Source organism: Tachyglossus aculeatus, chromosome 5 (genome assembly GCF_015852505.1).
Source record: "Tachyglossus aculeatus isolate mTacAcu1 chromosome 5, mTacAcu1.pri, whole genome shotgun sequence".
NCBI lineage: Eukaryota > Metazoa > Chordata > Mammalia > Monotremata > Tachyglossidae > Tachyglossus > Tachyglossus aculeatus.
This window is the reverse complement of record NC_052070.1, coordinates 13,016,109-13,027,915: the sequence shown is the minus strand read 5'-3', so window position 1 is coordinate 13,027,915 and position 11,807 is coordinate 13,016,109. Positions and strand designations below refer to the sequence as shown.

The 11,807-nt window shown below is 44.9% G+C and overlaps 1 protein-coding gene across 4 annotated transcripts; it reads right to left on the bottom strand.

Annotated features, from left to right (window-relative positions):
• Positions 1-1,946: 1,946 nt before the first annotated feature.
• TGIF1 (TGFB induced factor homeobox 1) lies at positions 1,947-11,355 on the bottom strand. Of its 4 annotated transcripts, none has more exons than XM_038747398.1 (4): positions 11,105-11,355; positions 10,543-10,768; positions 3,729-3,955; positions 1,947-3,014 (listed from the first exon to the last, which is right to left on the bottom strand). In XM_038747398.1, exons 2-4 carry the CDS (start codon positions 10,556-10,558, stop codon positions 2,439-2,441), a joined length of 819 nt encoding a protein of 272 aa, XP_038603326.1. In that variant the 5' UTR covers positions 10,559-10,768; positions 11,105-11,355; the 3' UTR covers positions 1,947-2,438. The 4 variants fall into 4 exon arrangements, with proteins under 4 accessions (XP_038603326.1, XP_038603328.1, XP_038603325.1 ...); XM_038747400.1 differs by having other exon boundaries at positions 10,543-10,582; XM_038747397.1 differs by lacking the exon at positions 11,105-11,355 and having other exon boundaries at positions 10,543-10,867.
• Between the last annotated feature and the right edge of the window lie 452 nt (positions 11,356-11,807).

Below are 11,807 nucleotides of genomic sequence, written 5' to 3'. Positions count from 1 at the left end.
TAGACACTATAAAGGTAGCACCAAACCTTTGACCCCCGAGGTATGCTGGAAACGTCTGGATTTTTTTTTTTTTTTTTACAGGTGAGCCACAGAATGGAGAAATTTGAAAAGCACTGCTACGGGCAATAATCCATCGAAAAGTTGGGGAAGAAGAATCTTGTGTAAGAAAAAAGACCAGATTTGAGAGAGCTTAATATCATCAGACATTCCTTTTCCCTTTCTCCCACACTGTTTTGGTTAGCTTCGTTCCCTCTGGTTTTTACAAAACATGAAGGCCAACCAAATACTTCTTTGAAGGTTGTCTTGTTTACTTGGTGTCCATAGACACTTGAATCATTCATCCAAAAGCCTCCTTGACATTTGACAAATCATTGCATTATCTGCTTAACCATGCTTACCTCATCAGTTGCTGTATTGTAAGTGACCACAGGTATTGTTCTATTCTCAGCCACAGCAAGAATGTGTTGCAAAGGTTCTCCTTTTAAACTCTGCATCATAAAGCTTAGCCCTACCGGCAATCTGTTTAGTACTTCAATTTTAGTTAGAGGTCAAGCCTCTTAATTAGCTTAACAACCAGCTACTCACCATCAGAAATGCCTAGATTGTCCTTAAAACTCCTTTGTTTCGATTCTTTTCTTCTGGTTGGTCCTCGGATGAGTTTCCAGAAATAAAGTTGACTTCTGCTCTGTCAAAAAATATAGTCCGAACTACCGTTTGGAACGGCTTGAATCCAGTACTTCGAATTTAGGTTAAATATCAAACACGCTTGTTGAATTGACCCGGGAAATGATTCTTTCAGAAAGCTCCTAAACCTACCAAATATCCCAAGAAGAACTTTTCCAGCTCTCCAAGTAAAGCATGCTCATAAATTTAGCAAGTTTCAGAGAAAGAAAGCACATGCTTGCAAGTCCTTGGGTTGTTTTGGGGGACAGTCACCAGTCACCATTCTTTCCTCCTATGACTACTCATTGAAGATGCAAACTCCCCAGTCATCCCCCCACCAAAAAAAAAAACATCTCTGGAGTTTGACCCTTCTACAGCTAAAAGTAGTAAAGGGGACCAAGGAACTGATATTAGCTAAGAGGTGTTTACTTCTCTTACCCCTGCCTGGCAATTTTGTTTTCCAGGCTCCACCGCTTCTCTGCTGTGTGACCTTGGACCAGTCACTTAATTTCTCTGTGCCTCCATTATGGCATCTGTAAAATGGAGATTAAGACTGTGAGCCCCATGTGGGACAGGGACTGTGACCAATGTGATTTTCTCATATCTACCCCAGTGCTTAGTACAGTGCCTGGCACCTAGTAAACCTTTAAGCAATCAAAGCCATTAAAAAAAGAAAGATCTGAGAGCTGAGGCACATTATTACTGCACATAGTATGCAGCTCTTTCCACTAGGCCACACTGCTTCTTTAATGATAAAAAGCACGCTGACCTAGTGCACCTAAAAATTTGCACTTAGACCAGTGCCTGACATAGTAAGCGCTAAACAAATACCCCAATTATTATTACTCAGTGCAATGCTATTGACTAAACTTGAAATTCTGCCCCTATTTTTTCCAGCAATGACACCGAGATCATGCCCACCAGGTGCCCTGTGACTTCCTATTTTTAACAAGGGTGAGGGAGTGAGGGGGATTCCTGAGGTGTTATATGTTGATCTGTGAATGCACACTTTTAAAGAGAGAAGTTAGTGACATGAAGTTCAAGCAGCAATAAAGTTCTTAGCAAGCATCTGCTGACCTCGTGTACTCCTTGATTCAACTGTTAAAATATCACACATCCTGTTTATTTGCTGTCTGGGGGCCTTTTAGAAAACAGAATTAAAAAAAACAGGTTTTTCTTTTTCTTGATCTTACTGCTTAGGGGTGATCACTTCTACTGGTTAGATTTGAGTGGCTACTTACTACATTGCTTAGGTCCTCAACAAAATACTCTGCAGTGCATTTCTTTTAAAGAAAATATTTTATTACATCATGGAAAAAAAGGCAACACCAATTATCTAGGTCCATACTTGTTTTAAAAAAAATTGAAAATTTACTTTAAACAGCATGTCGGCATCCTGTTCCACAAGGGAATGAGAAGAGACTATAGCTTTCACTAAGTATTGCACAGTCTGAAAGAAACATCAACAAAGATAGGAGGGAAAAAAAAGGAATCAAAGAATCACATGATCTTGGGAACCTCTCACATTATGAATAATCTACCAAGAAACATAAAAAAAAAAAACACTCCTTGTTTCTACAGTAGCTTTAGGTTTATAGTTCTTGGAATGACTATTCCATTGAAGACATCTCAGTAACAGGAAGCTTCATTTTAGCAATCCCTTGTGCAAATATTAATAAAAAAATATATAAAATAATGCAGCCAGTCTTTAGATACCACCCAGGCGTCAAAAACCCCAATTTCCACGAATGGTTTTTGCCTGAAAAGGGGATGGATCAGGCCATGAGCTTGGCCTGAAGCTCCATCTCGGCAGCCCTTTTGAGTGCAACATCCACGAGCAGCTGAAATCCGCTAAAATCCTGGTTGAGATCCGGAGGGGTCGGGGGAGGAGTGTTGAAGAGCCCGCTCTGTGTAGTTGCACCGGGTCCCGATTTACAGGTGTCCTCGGGGTACCCGAGTGAGGTGTCTGTGAAGCTGCCGGCAGCCACCTGCTGCAGATCTGTGTTCTGTCCCACCCCGGCGGCCTGGCAGAGATGGAGAGGCACCTCTTGCAGGGCAGTCACAGTGGTGTGGCAGATCACGGAAGGACGCGCCAGCATCGATCCCGGGGAAGAGGGTTTAGGGGACGGAGGCCCGCCCGGCGTCTGGTTCGGTCCGGCGGCGCAGGAAGGGTAGGAGCTCTCGTCTAAGGTCGGAACCAAGTTCTTGAGGCCCACGGCGGATTCTCCGGGGCTCGCCTCGGAAACCTTGGCCCCTCTGCGGGAAATGGTGAACTGATTTGGGTCCTTGCCATCTTTCCTCAGCATGTCAGGGAGGAGGCGGCGGCGCGCGTTGATGAACCAGTTGCAGACCTAAGGAGACAATGACACGCTCAGTCTCTTGCTGCTGGGGGCCGGCCATTCGGGATTCTTTATTCGGGCTCACAAGACCATTTCGAGCGAGCCGACCGGACGCGAGAGGGCAAAACTGATTCCTGCTTCACTGCCCTGATCCCTCTCCAGAAACAAGGGGGTCGGCGAGGGGTGGGGGAGACACTCCAGGGTTTTGAAGACTGGGATGGGGGGGCGGGAGGAGGGAGAATCGACTTACCTCTTGACTCTCAGCATATTAACCTATTACCTATTGCTCCTGAGCTCAAGTTAATAAGCAACAGGAAAATCTTTCTCTCTCTGAAAAAGGTCCACTCCTCCCACAGACAGTTACTGATTTTGCCTGTTGAAGTGACTGTGTCAACAGACAGAACATGAATTACCTCACCAGAGTCTGTCCCCTGTTTAAATATCAAACCGGTTTCCTGGGCAATCAGGGGAAGGTTTAAGCCTCTGTTAAAAAATAAAAGTTTCATATAAAGGAACCGCTTCTTGACAGGTGATGATAGCGTCCGTATCAAAACGCCGGTCTAAAATGGGCCTGCAAGACCAGCCTTTGACCCCCTCTCCTCAATAATAGGTTCCTTCTATCTATCACCAGAGAACTGGGCTCTGTTACCATTAACACAGTAAAATGGATCGTGACTTTGAAAGAGGAATGGGACACTCCTGCGTGAGTGAGTTCAACCTGTTTACCTGTAGTGTGGAAAGGTGGGTTTGTTGAGACAGCAATGCTTTTTCTTGCTCAGAAGGGTAGGCATTATATCTGTGCTCATATAGCCAGTCGCGGAGGATCTGTACCGACTCCTTGGGCAGATTCCCACGTCTTCGCCGCTTCCCGGAGCCAGCGGAGGAGGACAGGTCTAGGGGAATGTCCATGCTGTCATCATCCTCTGTCTCGCTGCTCGATACTGGAATGACACCTAGGGAGAGACGGACAACCACCATCATCAGCACGGCGGACGCTCTCCCAGGGTTGAACAAGATTAGGAGAAGCAGCAGTGTGGCTCAGTGGAAAGAGCCCAGGCTTGGGAGTCTGAGGTTGTGGGTTCTAATCCCGGCTCCGCCACTTGTCTGCTGTGTGACCTTGGGCAAGTCACTTAACTTCTCTGAGCCTCAGTTACCTCATCTGTAAAATGGAGATTAAGACTGTGAGCCCCGCGGTGTGGCTCAGTGGAAAGAGCCTGGACTTTGGAGTCAGAGGTCATGGGGTTCAAATCCCGGCTCTGCCAACTGTCAGCTGGGTGACTTTTAGCAAGTCACTTAACTTCTCGGTACCTCAGTTCCCTCATCTGTAAAATGGGGATTAAAACTGTGAGCCCCACATGGGACAACCTGATCACCATGTAACCTCCCCAGTGCTTAGAACAGTGCTTTGCACATAGTAAGCGCTTAACAAATACCATTATTATTATTGAGAAGCAGCGTGGCTCAGTGGAAAGAGCCTGGGCTTTGGAGTCAGAGGTCATGGGTTCAAATCCCAGCTCCTCCAACTGTCAGCTGTGTGACTTTGGGCAAGTCACTTAACTTCTCTGTGCCTCAGTTGCCTCATCTATAAAATGGGGATTAAAACTGTGAGCCCCCTGTGGGACAACCCAATCACCTTGTAAAGTCCCCAGCGCTTAGAACAGTGCTTTGCACATAGTGAGCACTTAATAAATGCCATCTTCATCATCATCATCATCATGTGGGACAACCCGACTACCCTGTATCTACCCCGGTGCTCAGAACAGTAGTTGGCACATAATAAGTGCTTAACAAATACCATTATTATTATCACCCTTGGGCTCCTTTACAGTTTTCTCACTCCTGTTTTACACCCGGTATGCTTGCCTCCCTGATATGTGAGGTGATACAGTTAGGGATATCTCAAGAACTGCCTGGTCAGACCTGATGCCTAACAGAAATTTTGCATCCGGAATGCCAGTAACCTCTTCCTAGTGACCGTTTTACTCCACGCATGCCTTTTCGCCCATGCCGGGAGAAAAAAAAACTTTCATCTGGACTGGAAGAGCACATACACTACATCTAAAGTAAATATCCGTGATACTTTGTTTCCCAGGAAAGTTGTCTCACCCTCATTAGAGGTCAGGAAGGAAAATAAGAAGGGCAAAACACCAAAAACAAAGCACCTTTCCTAAACCAACGGGTTCGGAAGCATTTCCTCCTCCTTCCTCTATGACTGGGTGTTTAATAATGGCACTTCCCAGATTTTTGTTTTTTTCATTAACTGTCTCTAAACCGAAATGAATGAACGAACAGTTCTGACTGAAGGTGCTCCTACGCTCTTTCACTCACAGTATCATTGTTTATCTTATGTGGTTATCTGCTTATATCCCTCAGTTTCCACATCCAACTTTTTTTTGCTACTGAGAAAATCTGAATCCTTTTTAGTCTCAGTCATGTAGAGTTAATTTGGCAAAAGCAACTGAATATTTTATATTCAGCCACTAAGTGTTCAGTCTGAAGTTTTGACATGACAAAGAAAACTGAATAGTATAATCCCCCAAAGAAAACCTGCTTTGGTTCTAAGTACTTTAATCCCTCTAGAAATTTTAAGAATTCACAAACTACATATAAAATGAAATGCACAGATACTACTGGCTTCAATTAACACAGTTCAAAAGTTTCTCTTCAATTGGTAGATTTTTTTTCAAATTTTCATAAAAACCCACATGATATTTGTTGGTTACTCTAAAGGGCCTAAATTTAAAATGGGCCTCCCCACCCCACCCCTCCAAACACACACAAAAGGGTAAAACAAAAGTTAGGAGGGAATTTGTTTAAAAGGTTACTACTGCCCTAAAACATGCCTCCCTCAAAACTCTACAGTAGGTTTCACTAAGAAGCTGAGAAAAGATTTTTTGCCAACCACAACTTTAAAACCAGAATTTTAAAATTCAGACTGAGAAGAAAGCAGTTCCCTTCCAACCTGTGGCTGTCCCAACTAAAAACACACACATACAAGATGACTCAGGGAATGCATTCCCTAAGTGAATTATTTCCTTTTTTAAAAAAAACTAGCTGTATCTTTCAGGTTTCTGAAATTCTCTTAATAGGTTTGAAACCTGTCAAGTTACCACTGTAACAAAAACTCCTTTTTTCAAACACCTTGGTTACACAGCAAAGTAACTTGTAGTTATTTGCATAAATTATTCAAGAATGTTTGGGGCGACTTGCTTTAATTGTTTAAAATGTTTACACCAATACAGGATTTCGGAGATGCAGATTTGGTCTCCATTAAGAGCTGTTCTGATCTGGCTAGATCTTTACCATGGGATAAAATTTGGAATTTAGATGACAGAGGTTTGGGTAGGAAGGAAATGCTGTGAGCCAGAGACAAACCAGAGTCCTGAGGAAACAAAGGAGAGGAATTACAAATAGGCAGTGTATGTTAGGTGAAGCTCTCAAGGTTGGGTTAAACCAGCAGTTAAGATTTCAAGACCAGTAACCTCTCTCTCTTCTTGGCTTTTAAAGTTTGAGTTTAGATAAGTAGCTACATATCATACTAGATTAAACATTATGTAAATGAAAACCATGCACGTGTTTGGGGATTTTTGTTTACTTGGAAAAAGACCCCAGGTATTTATGGAAAGTGACTAATACCGATAAAAAACCTTTTTGAAAAATTCTGCATCATCAATTAGCAGGCTTTCCTCCAAGTTAATATTGACAACACATGACTAGTGACTGACTAATGGATACTTTTAGGGAAGAAAGAAAATGATCATGCAAATATAGCTATTAAATTTAGTAAATGGGTAGGGCTATCTCAAAACACAATCTCCTGTTTAACAAGATTCCCATTCTACTAAGAAGCCATCTATGGAAACAAGTGTGAACGTTTGTTCTCTGAGCAACTAACTGTAAGTAACCAACAGTTTCCTAACTGTAACTTGGTAATAACAAAGGATTTTAAACAAACAAAAAAACTGCCCTGTGATCTGCTCAGTTTGACCATGAGGCTAGATTCCACCCAGAAAAGGTTAATGACACAAAAGCTGGTTTCAGTTACGCCAGGCCAAAACTTTGCAACTTTGCTCCCTGTTACGAGCTCATTTAGGTAGATGAGCACCAAAGTCTTCATATTTCCAATATGCACACCAGAGTTAAAAGTGACAGGAAACTAAAACTTCAATTCTCTTTACTACACCAGCTGATTCTTCATTATAGCAAAACCATGCTTACTGCTGTCAGGGCGGTTTATTAAAAAAAAAAATCAGTACTTCTGATTAGAACCCAACGGCACTTTTTAGTTTTGGTTTTTTCCGTGTGAGTCATCAAACAATTACGGCTTTCCTCCAGTAAATGGCCCCTTTGATGGGTTCACCAGTTAGAATGATCTGTCCCCAAGAAACAGGGGGTAGATTTTACTTCCTCATCACTAACGTGGGGCAGAACCTACTGTTTGCAAGAACAATTCAGTGACTTTCACTTCAGGAAACTTGAATACCAGCAAAAGTCATGGTGAGTGAAAAAAAAGAGGATGGAAAATCGACTTCAAGTTTGTGAACTCCAACTAATACATATCTAGAGAGAAGGGTCTAGAAGGTAAAGATATGAGCGAGGCCAAAAAAAAAAAAAAAGAAAGCCTAGGAAAAGTTTCCTGTTAAGACTGTTTCCCAGGAGAAGCACTAGGAATCTTGAGTCATTTAAACTGAGCTGAGTTGGACAAAGCAGAAGGGGATCACACACAAAAGAAAAGAATCCAACACTGTCTAAACCAATGGGATTTTTTAAAAAAATCTACTGACCACCCACCTTTTTTTATCCAGTAAACACAACCATTTTCCAAAAATATTATAATTTGAAAAAAAAGATTCTCCCAACCATTTAGTAACCTGACGATTGAGCTCGTGATTACTTGTTCCAAGAAAAACTTCAGATGATGTAACAATGTATGCTTAAAACTTTCCCCAAAAGCAAACAAATCCACCCTCAAAACCATGTCAGGAATAGTAGTTGTAGAAGATTTAAAGAGTCTCGTAGCAATGAATCTTCTCCCTCCAAGGTAATTTACAAGAGGGAAGAAAGAGAAGAAAAGAGGGAGGGAAGAGCGTGGAGGGAAGAAAAGCAACCCAGTTTTTGTTTCTCTGGACTCCAGGCTTGAACTTTAACCGTCCCCGCAAGTAGTAAAACTTGGCACTCTCAAAATACAAATGAATCCCACCTCCTCAGAAAAGCCTGCGACATTCTGAGCGGAAACCCTGTCTCCAAAACCAGAGAGCTGGACCCAGACACAACCCACAAGGTTTAGCTAAAAGGAACAACAACAATAATAAAAAAAAAAAAACTTTATCCTACCATTCTCGACGTAAATAAACGGGTCTAATCCCCACCCCAAATTCCTAAGCACTTCTATAATCTCAAACTTTCCCTCTCCGGTATGTCACCGCATTGTTTCCATGATTTCAGTACTGAGTAACCCAGAACTTCCAACTCACTTGGCTGATTACTAAACACACACCTACACGAATCATTTCAGCATTTCCAGTCCCCTTTCTACGGCAGAGGGGAAAGGGAAGGGGAGGGAGGAGGATGCTGAGAGGTAGCAGTTTTGAAAGGGTTTTTAAATTCTCTCTCTCCACCCCAGTAGTGTATCCCGAAGGAGGCCCTGAACAATAGAGCGGGTATTCAGCAGGAAATCTAGTAGCTGGAAATTGGGAAGTACTTCCCCCCCCACCCCCAAAAGCAACTAAGACAGACTTTACTATACATTGCAACAACCGTTCACTAATAGAGAAGCAGTGTGGCTCAGTGGAAAGAGCACGGGCTTTGGAGTCAGAGGTCGTGGGTTCGAATCCCGGCTCTGCCACATGTCTGCTGTGTGACCTTGGGCAAGTCACTTAACTTCTCGGAGCCTCAGTTACCTCATCTGTAAAATGGGGGTGATGACTGTGAGCCCCCTGTGGGACAACCTGATCACCTTGTATCCCCCCAGCGCTTAGAACAGTGCTTTGCACATAGTAAGCGCTTAACAAATGCCATTATTAATGGTTAACATGTTCGACACACCTACAGGCCGGCCAATGTTTTTCAGAGGCCAGGCCCAAAAGAGGAGGGTTGAAGCGGGTGGCCTCGAATGGGGAAATCCAAGCCCCGAATTCTCCAGCCCTGAATCGCCCCTTAAAGGTCCCCCACCGTGCTCCAGATTTGAGGTTTAAATGGACTAAGGGAGTCCCGGGGAACGTGATCGATCGATCGATCCGTGGCATTTGGGGCTGTACTAACTGATCAGGGGAAAGATGGAACAGGGATCTGATGGCACAGGGATCAGTCCCACCAAAGTTTACAGGATGGGATAGAGGAGGATTGGGATGATGGGCCTCCCACGGGTCGGGTCGGTGGACAACGTGTCCAGGAGGGCGATTATTTGGGAGCGGCCGACGGTTTTACCGAACTAATTACCGATCTAAAATAACACACAAGGGCCAGGACTGGCCTTAAAAGTTACTGCGCCTGCGCACTAGGCGCCTTCGCCCTCTTAGCCGGAATAGCCCCTTCTTCCCATGGACGGTTTCCAAAACTAAAGTGAATTTAAACCCCCCATGTTTTGCGTATTACGGTCGGACCCGGGAGGAAAACGAATTAAGTCAAGGAATCGACTTCTTTTTTTTGTTGTTTTCTTTTTAAAAATGTTTAAAAGTGCCCTGTCCGGGCTGACGCCAAGTTTCACTTCTTAAACTTCCAGGAGGCTTCTGGGGAACAATGACAACTTAGTAGCCACAGTCCGTAAGGCGACTTGAAAAACCGAGTTCAAAAAAGTTCAAAAGCAGTTTAAAGCCGGCCCTGGGTCTACACGGACTTGTCATCCTTCCCCTCCCATTATAAAGGGGGATCATGCTTAGCTTTTTTTTTTTTAAAAAAAAGGGAAAACTGTTTTTGAAAAATAGAAAATTGTTTAAAATATTCACCTCCGAGCTGCTTTTATCCTAATGCCCGAGACGTGTTTCGGAAAAGTATCCTAATCCCGCTGAAAAAGTCTGAAAAATGTAAGTGAAAGAAGAAGGCCCACTAAAGTTTCAAACAAAGAGTCGGCGGACCCTGCCATTCCGGCTGGTCACGCTCCCAACGGGGAAACTTTGTTCCTACTGCTGACTTTGATCTTATAAGTTTTCCCTCTTTTTTTTTTCCAACCTCATCCCGGGTTAAGAGTTGGAGAAGTTGGATCCCCGGGGGTTCAGAGAAAAGGGGGAAAGTTGAGAAAAGTTTGGGATACTGGCTGGGGTGGGGGGGGAGGAGGAAGACAATGAAACTTTGAGAGCACAAACAAGGCAGTTGAGAGCATGTTTCTTGACAACGTGGTAGCAGCATGGAGCGGTGCCTCTCAGCAACAAGGTCCCTTAAACTACGTCTGGAAGCCAAACAACAACTGCCATTTCGGGGTCCTCAACAAAGGAGGCGGCCTAGGCTCCCCGAGGGATGGAGAAACCCTACCCAAGGGGGGGACCCCCCCAAACACGCCCAAATCCGGACCCACAAACACCCCCAGACGGACACAGAGACCTACCTTTCTTACTTTTCATCTTGATCTCGACTTCCACTTCTGTCTGCAAATATTAAGGCGAGGGGGGGAAGGAGTTTGGCGGAGTGGTGGGGAAAAGAGTTTGGGGGGGGGAAGGGAGGGAGGGGGAGAGCCAAAGGATTTTCCTCCTTCAGAACAGTTCTGTGGGGGTGGGTTTTTTGTTTTTCCTTCAACTTGCGGGAGTTGGGGAGGGAATAAGCGTCAACCGTTACTGCAAAAAAAAAAAAAAAAAAGCAAAACAGGAGCTTCAACCCCAGGTCCTTGGATGGGATTCAACAGACTGACACTTGGGCTTCCTGCTCTCTGGATCTCTCTCTGTCTCTGTCTCTTTTGGCCTCAGCCGAATCCTGTCCCTTCCCACCCACGCCCCCTCCCTCTTTTTCTCCTCCTCCTCTCTCTCTCTCCCCCTCCCCAGGTGGCTCCTTTGTTCTTTCCAGCAGCTCCAGGCCGAGAAAGGAAAGGGGAGAAGAAGGTAGAGGAGGGCGTTTTGTTGGTGGTTGTTTTTTCCCCCCCTCCCCACCCCCCTTTGCTTCCCTCCTTCCTGCACCTTCCAACAAGGAGTGCCAGTAAAGAGGGCAGGCCCGGCCGGTCCTGCAGACGTCCAAGACGCTCCACCGCTTCCCTCCCCGAAAGACTGTCACTCTGACAGGCGACAGGGGAGGGGGCTTCCCAGGGGGAGGGGAAAGAAGGAGGCCCCCGCCGAAACTCAATCCTTTCCCCTCTCTCGCCCCTCGGTTGCCCTTCTTTCTTCCCCAGGCTGGGAGTGCGTTTGATCATTAAGCTGGAAACGATTTTTTTTTTCCTCCTTCTTTAAAAAGGGGGAGGAGAGAACGGGAAGGAAAAAGCCTGTTGGGTTTTTTTTTTCCCCTCCCCTCTGACAGCTGCCCGTATCTGCTCCTGCGGCAGGAGAATGGACGGAAAGTACGAACGACAACAACAACAAAAAGTACGGGGAGGGAGCTAGAAAGAGAGCAAAACAAGTTTCAAAACACGAAGGGCCCGGGACTGGCCTCTTTCTTCTTCCACCTCCCCAGGAGAGTGGGAATTAATGAAGGAGGGGTACTTAGTGAACGCCCTCCGGGAGCATTTTGGAGACCGAGTTGTAAAGAATAAAGAGGTGTAAAGGCAATAGGCGGGAGGTTTCGAAATCTGGAGAGGCAGACATGCTGTCATGCCCTCCTGCTCTTTAAACATCCGCGTGTGTGCGCGTTTTTGCATGTTCTGATTCAACTCACCGGGTCGTGAGTCTC

Bases quoted from the DNA above. Each gene is read 5' to 3' on its own strand.
- TGIF1 (XM_038747398.1), bottom strand. The intron at 3,015-3,728 runs GTAAACAGGTTG...TTGTCTCCTTAG, and splicing joins CCCACCTTTCCACACTACAG to GTCTGCAACTGGTTCATCAA.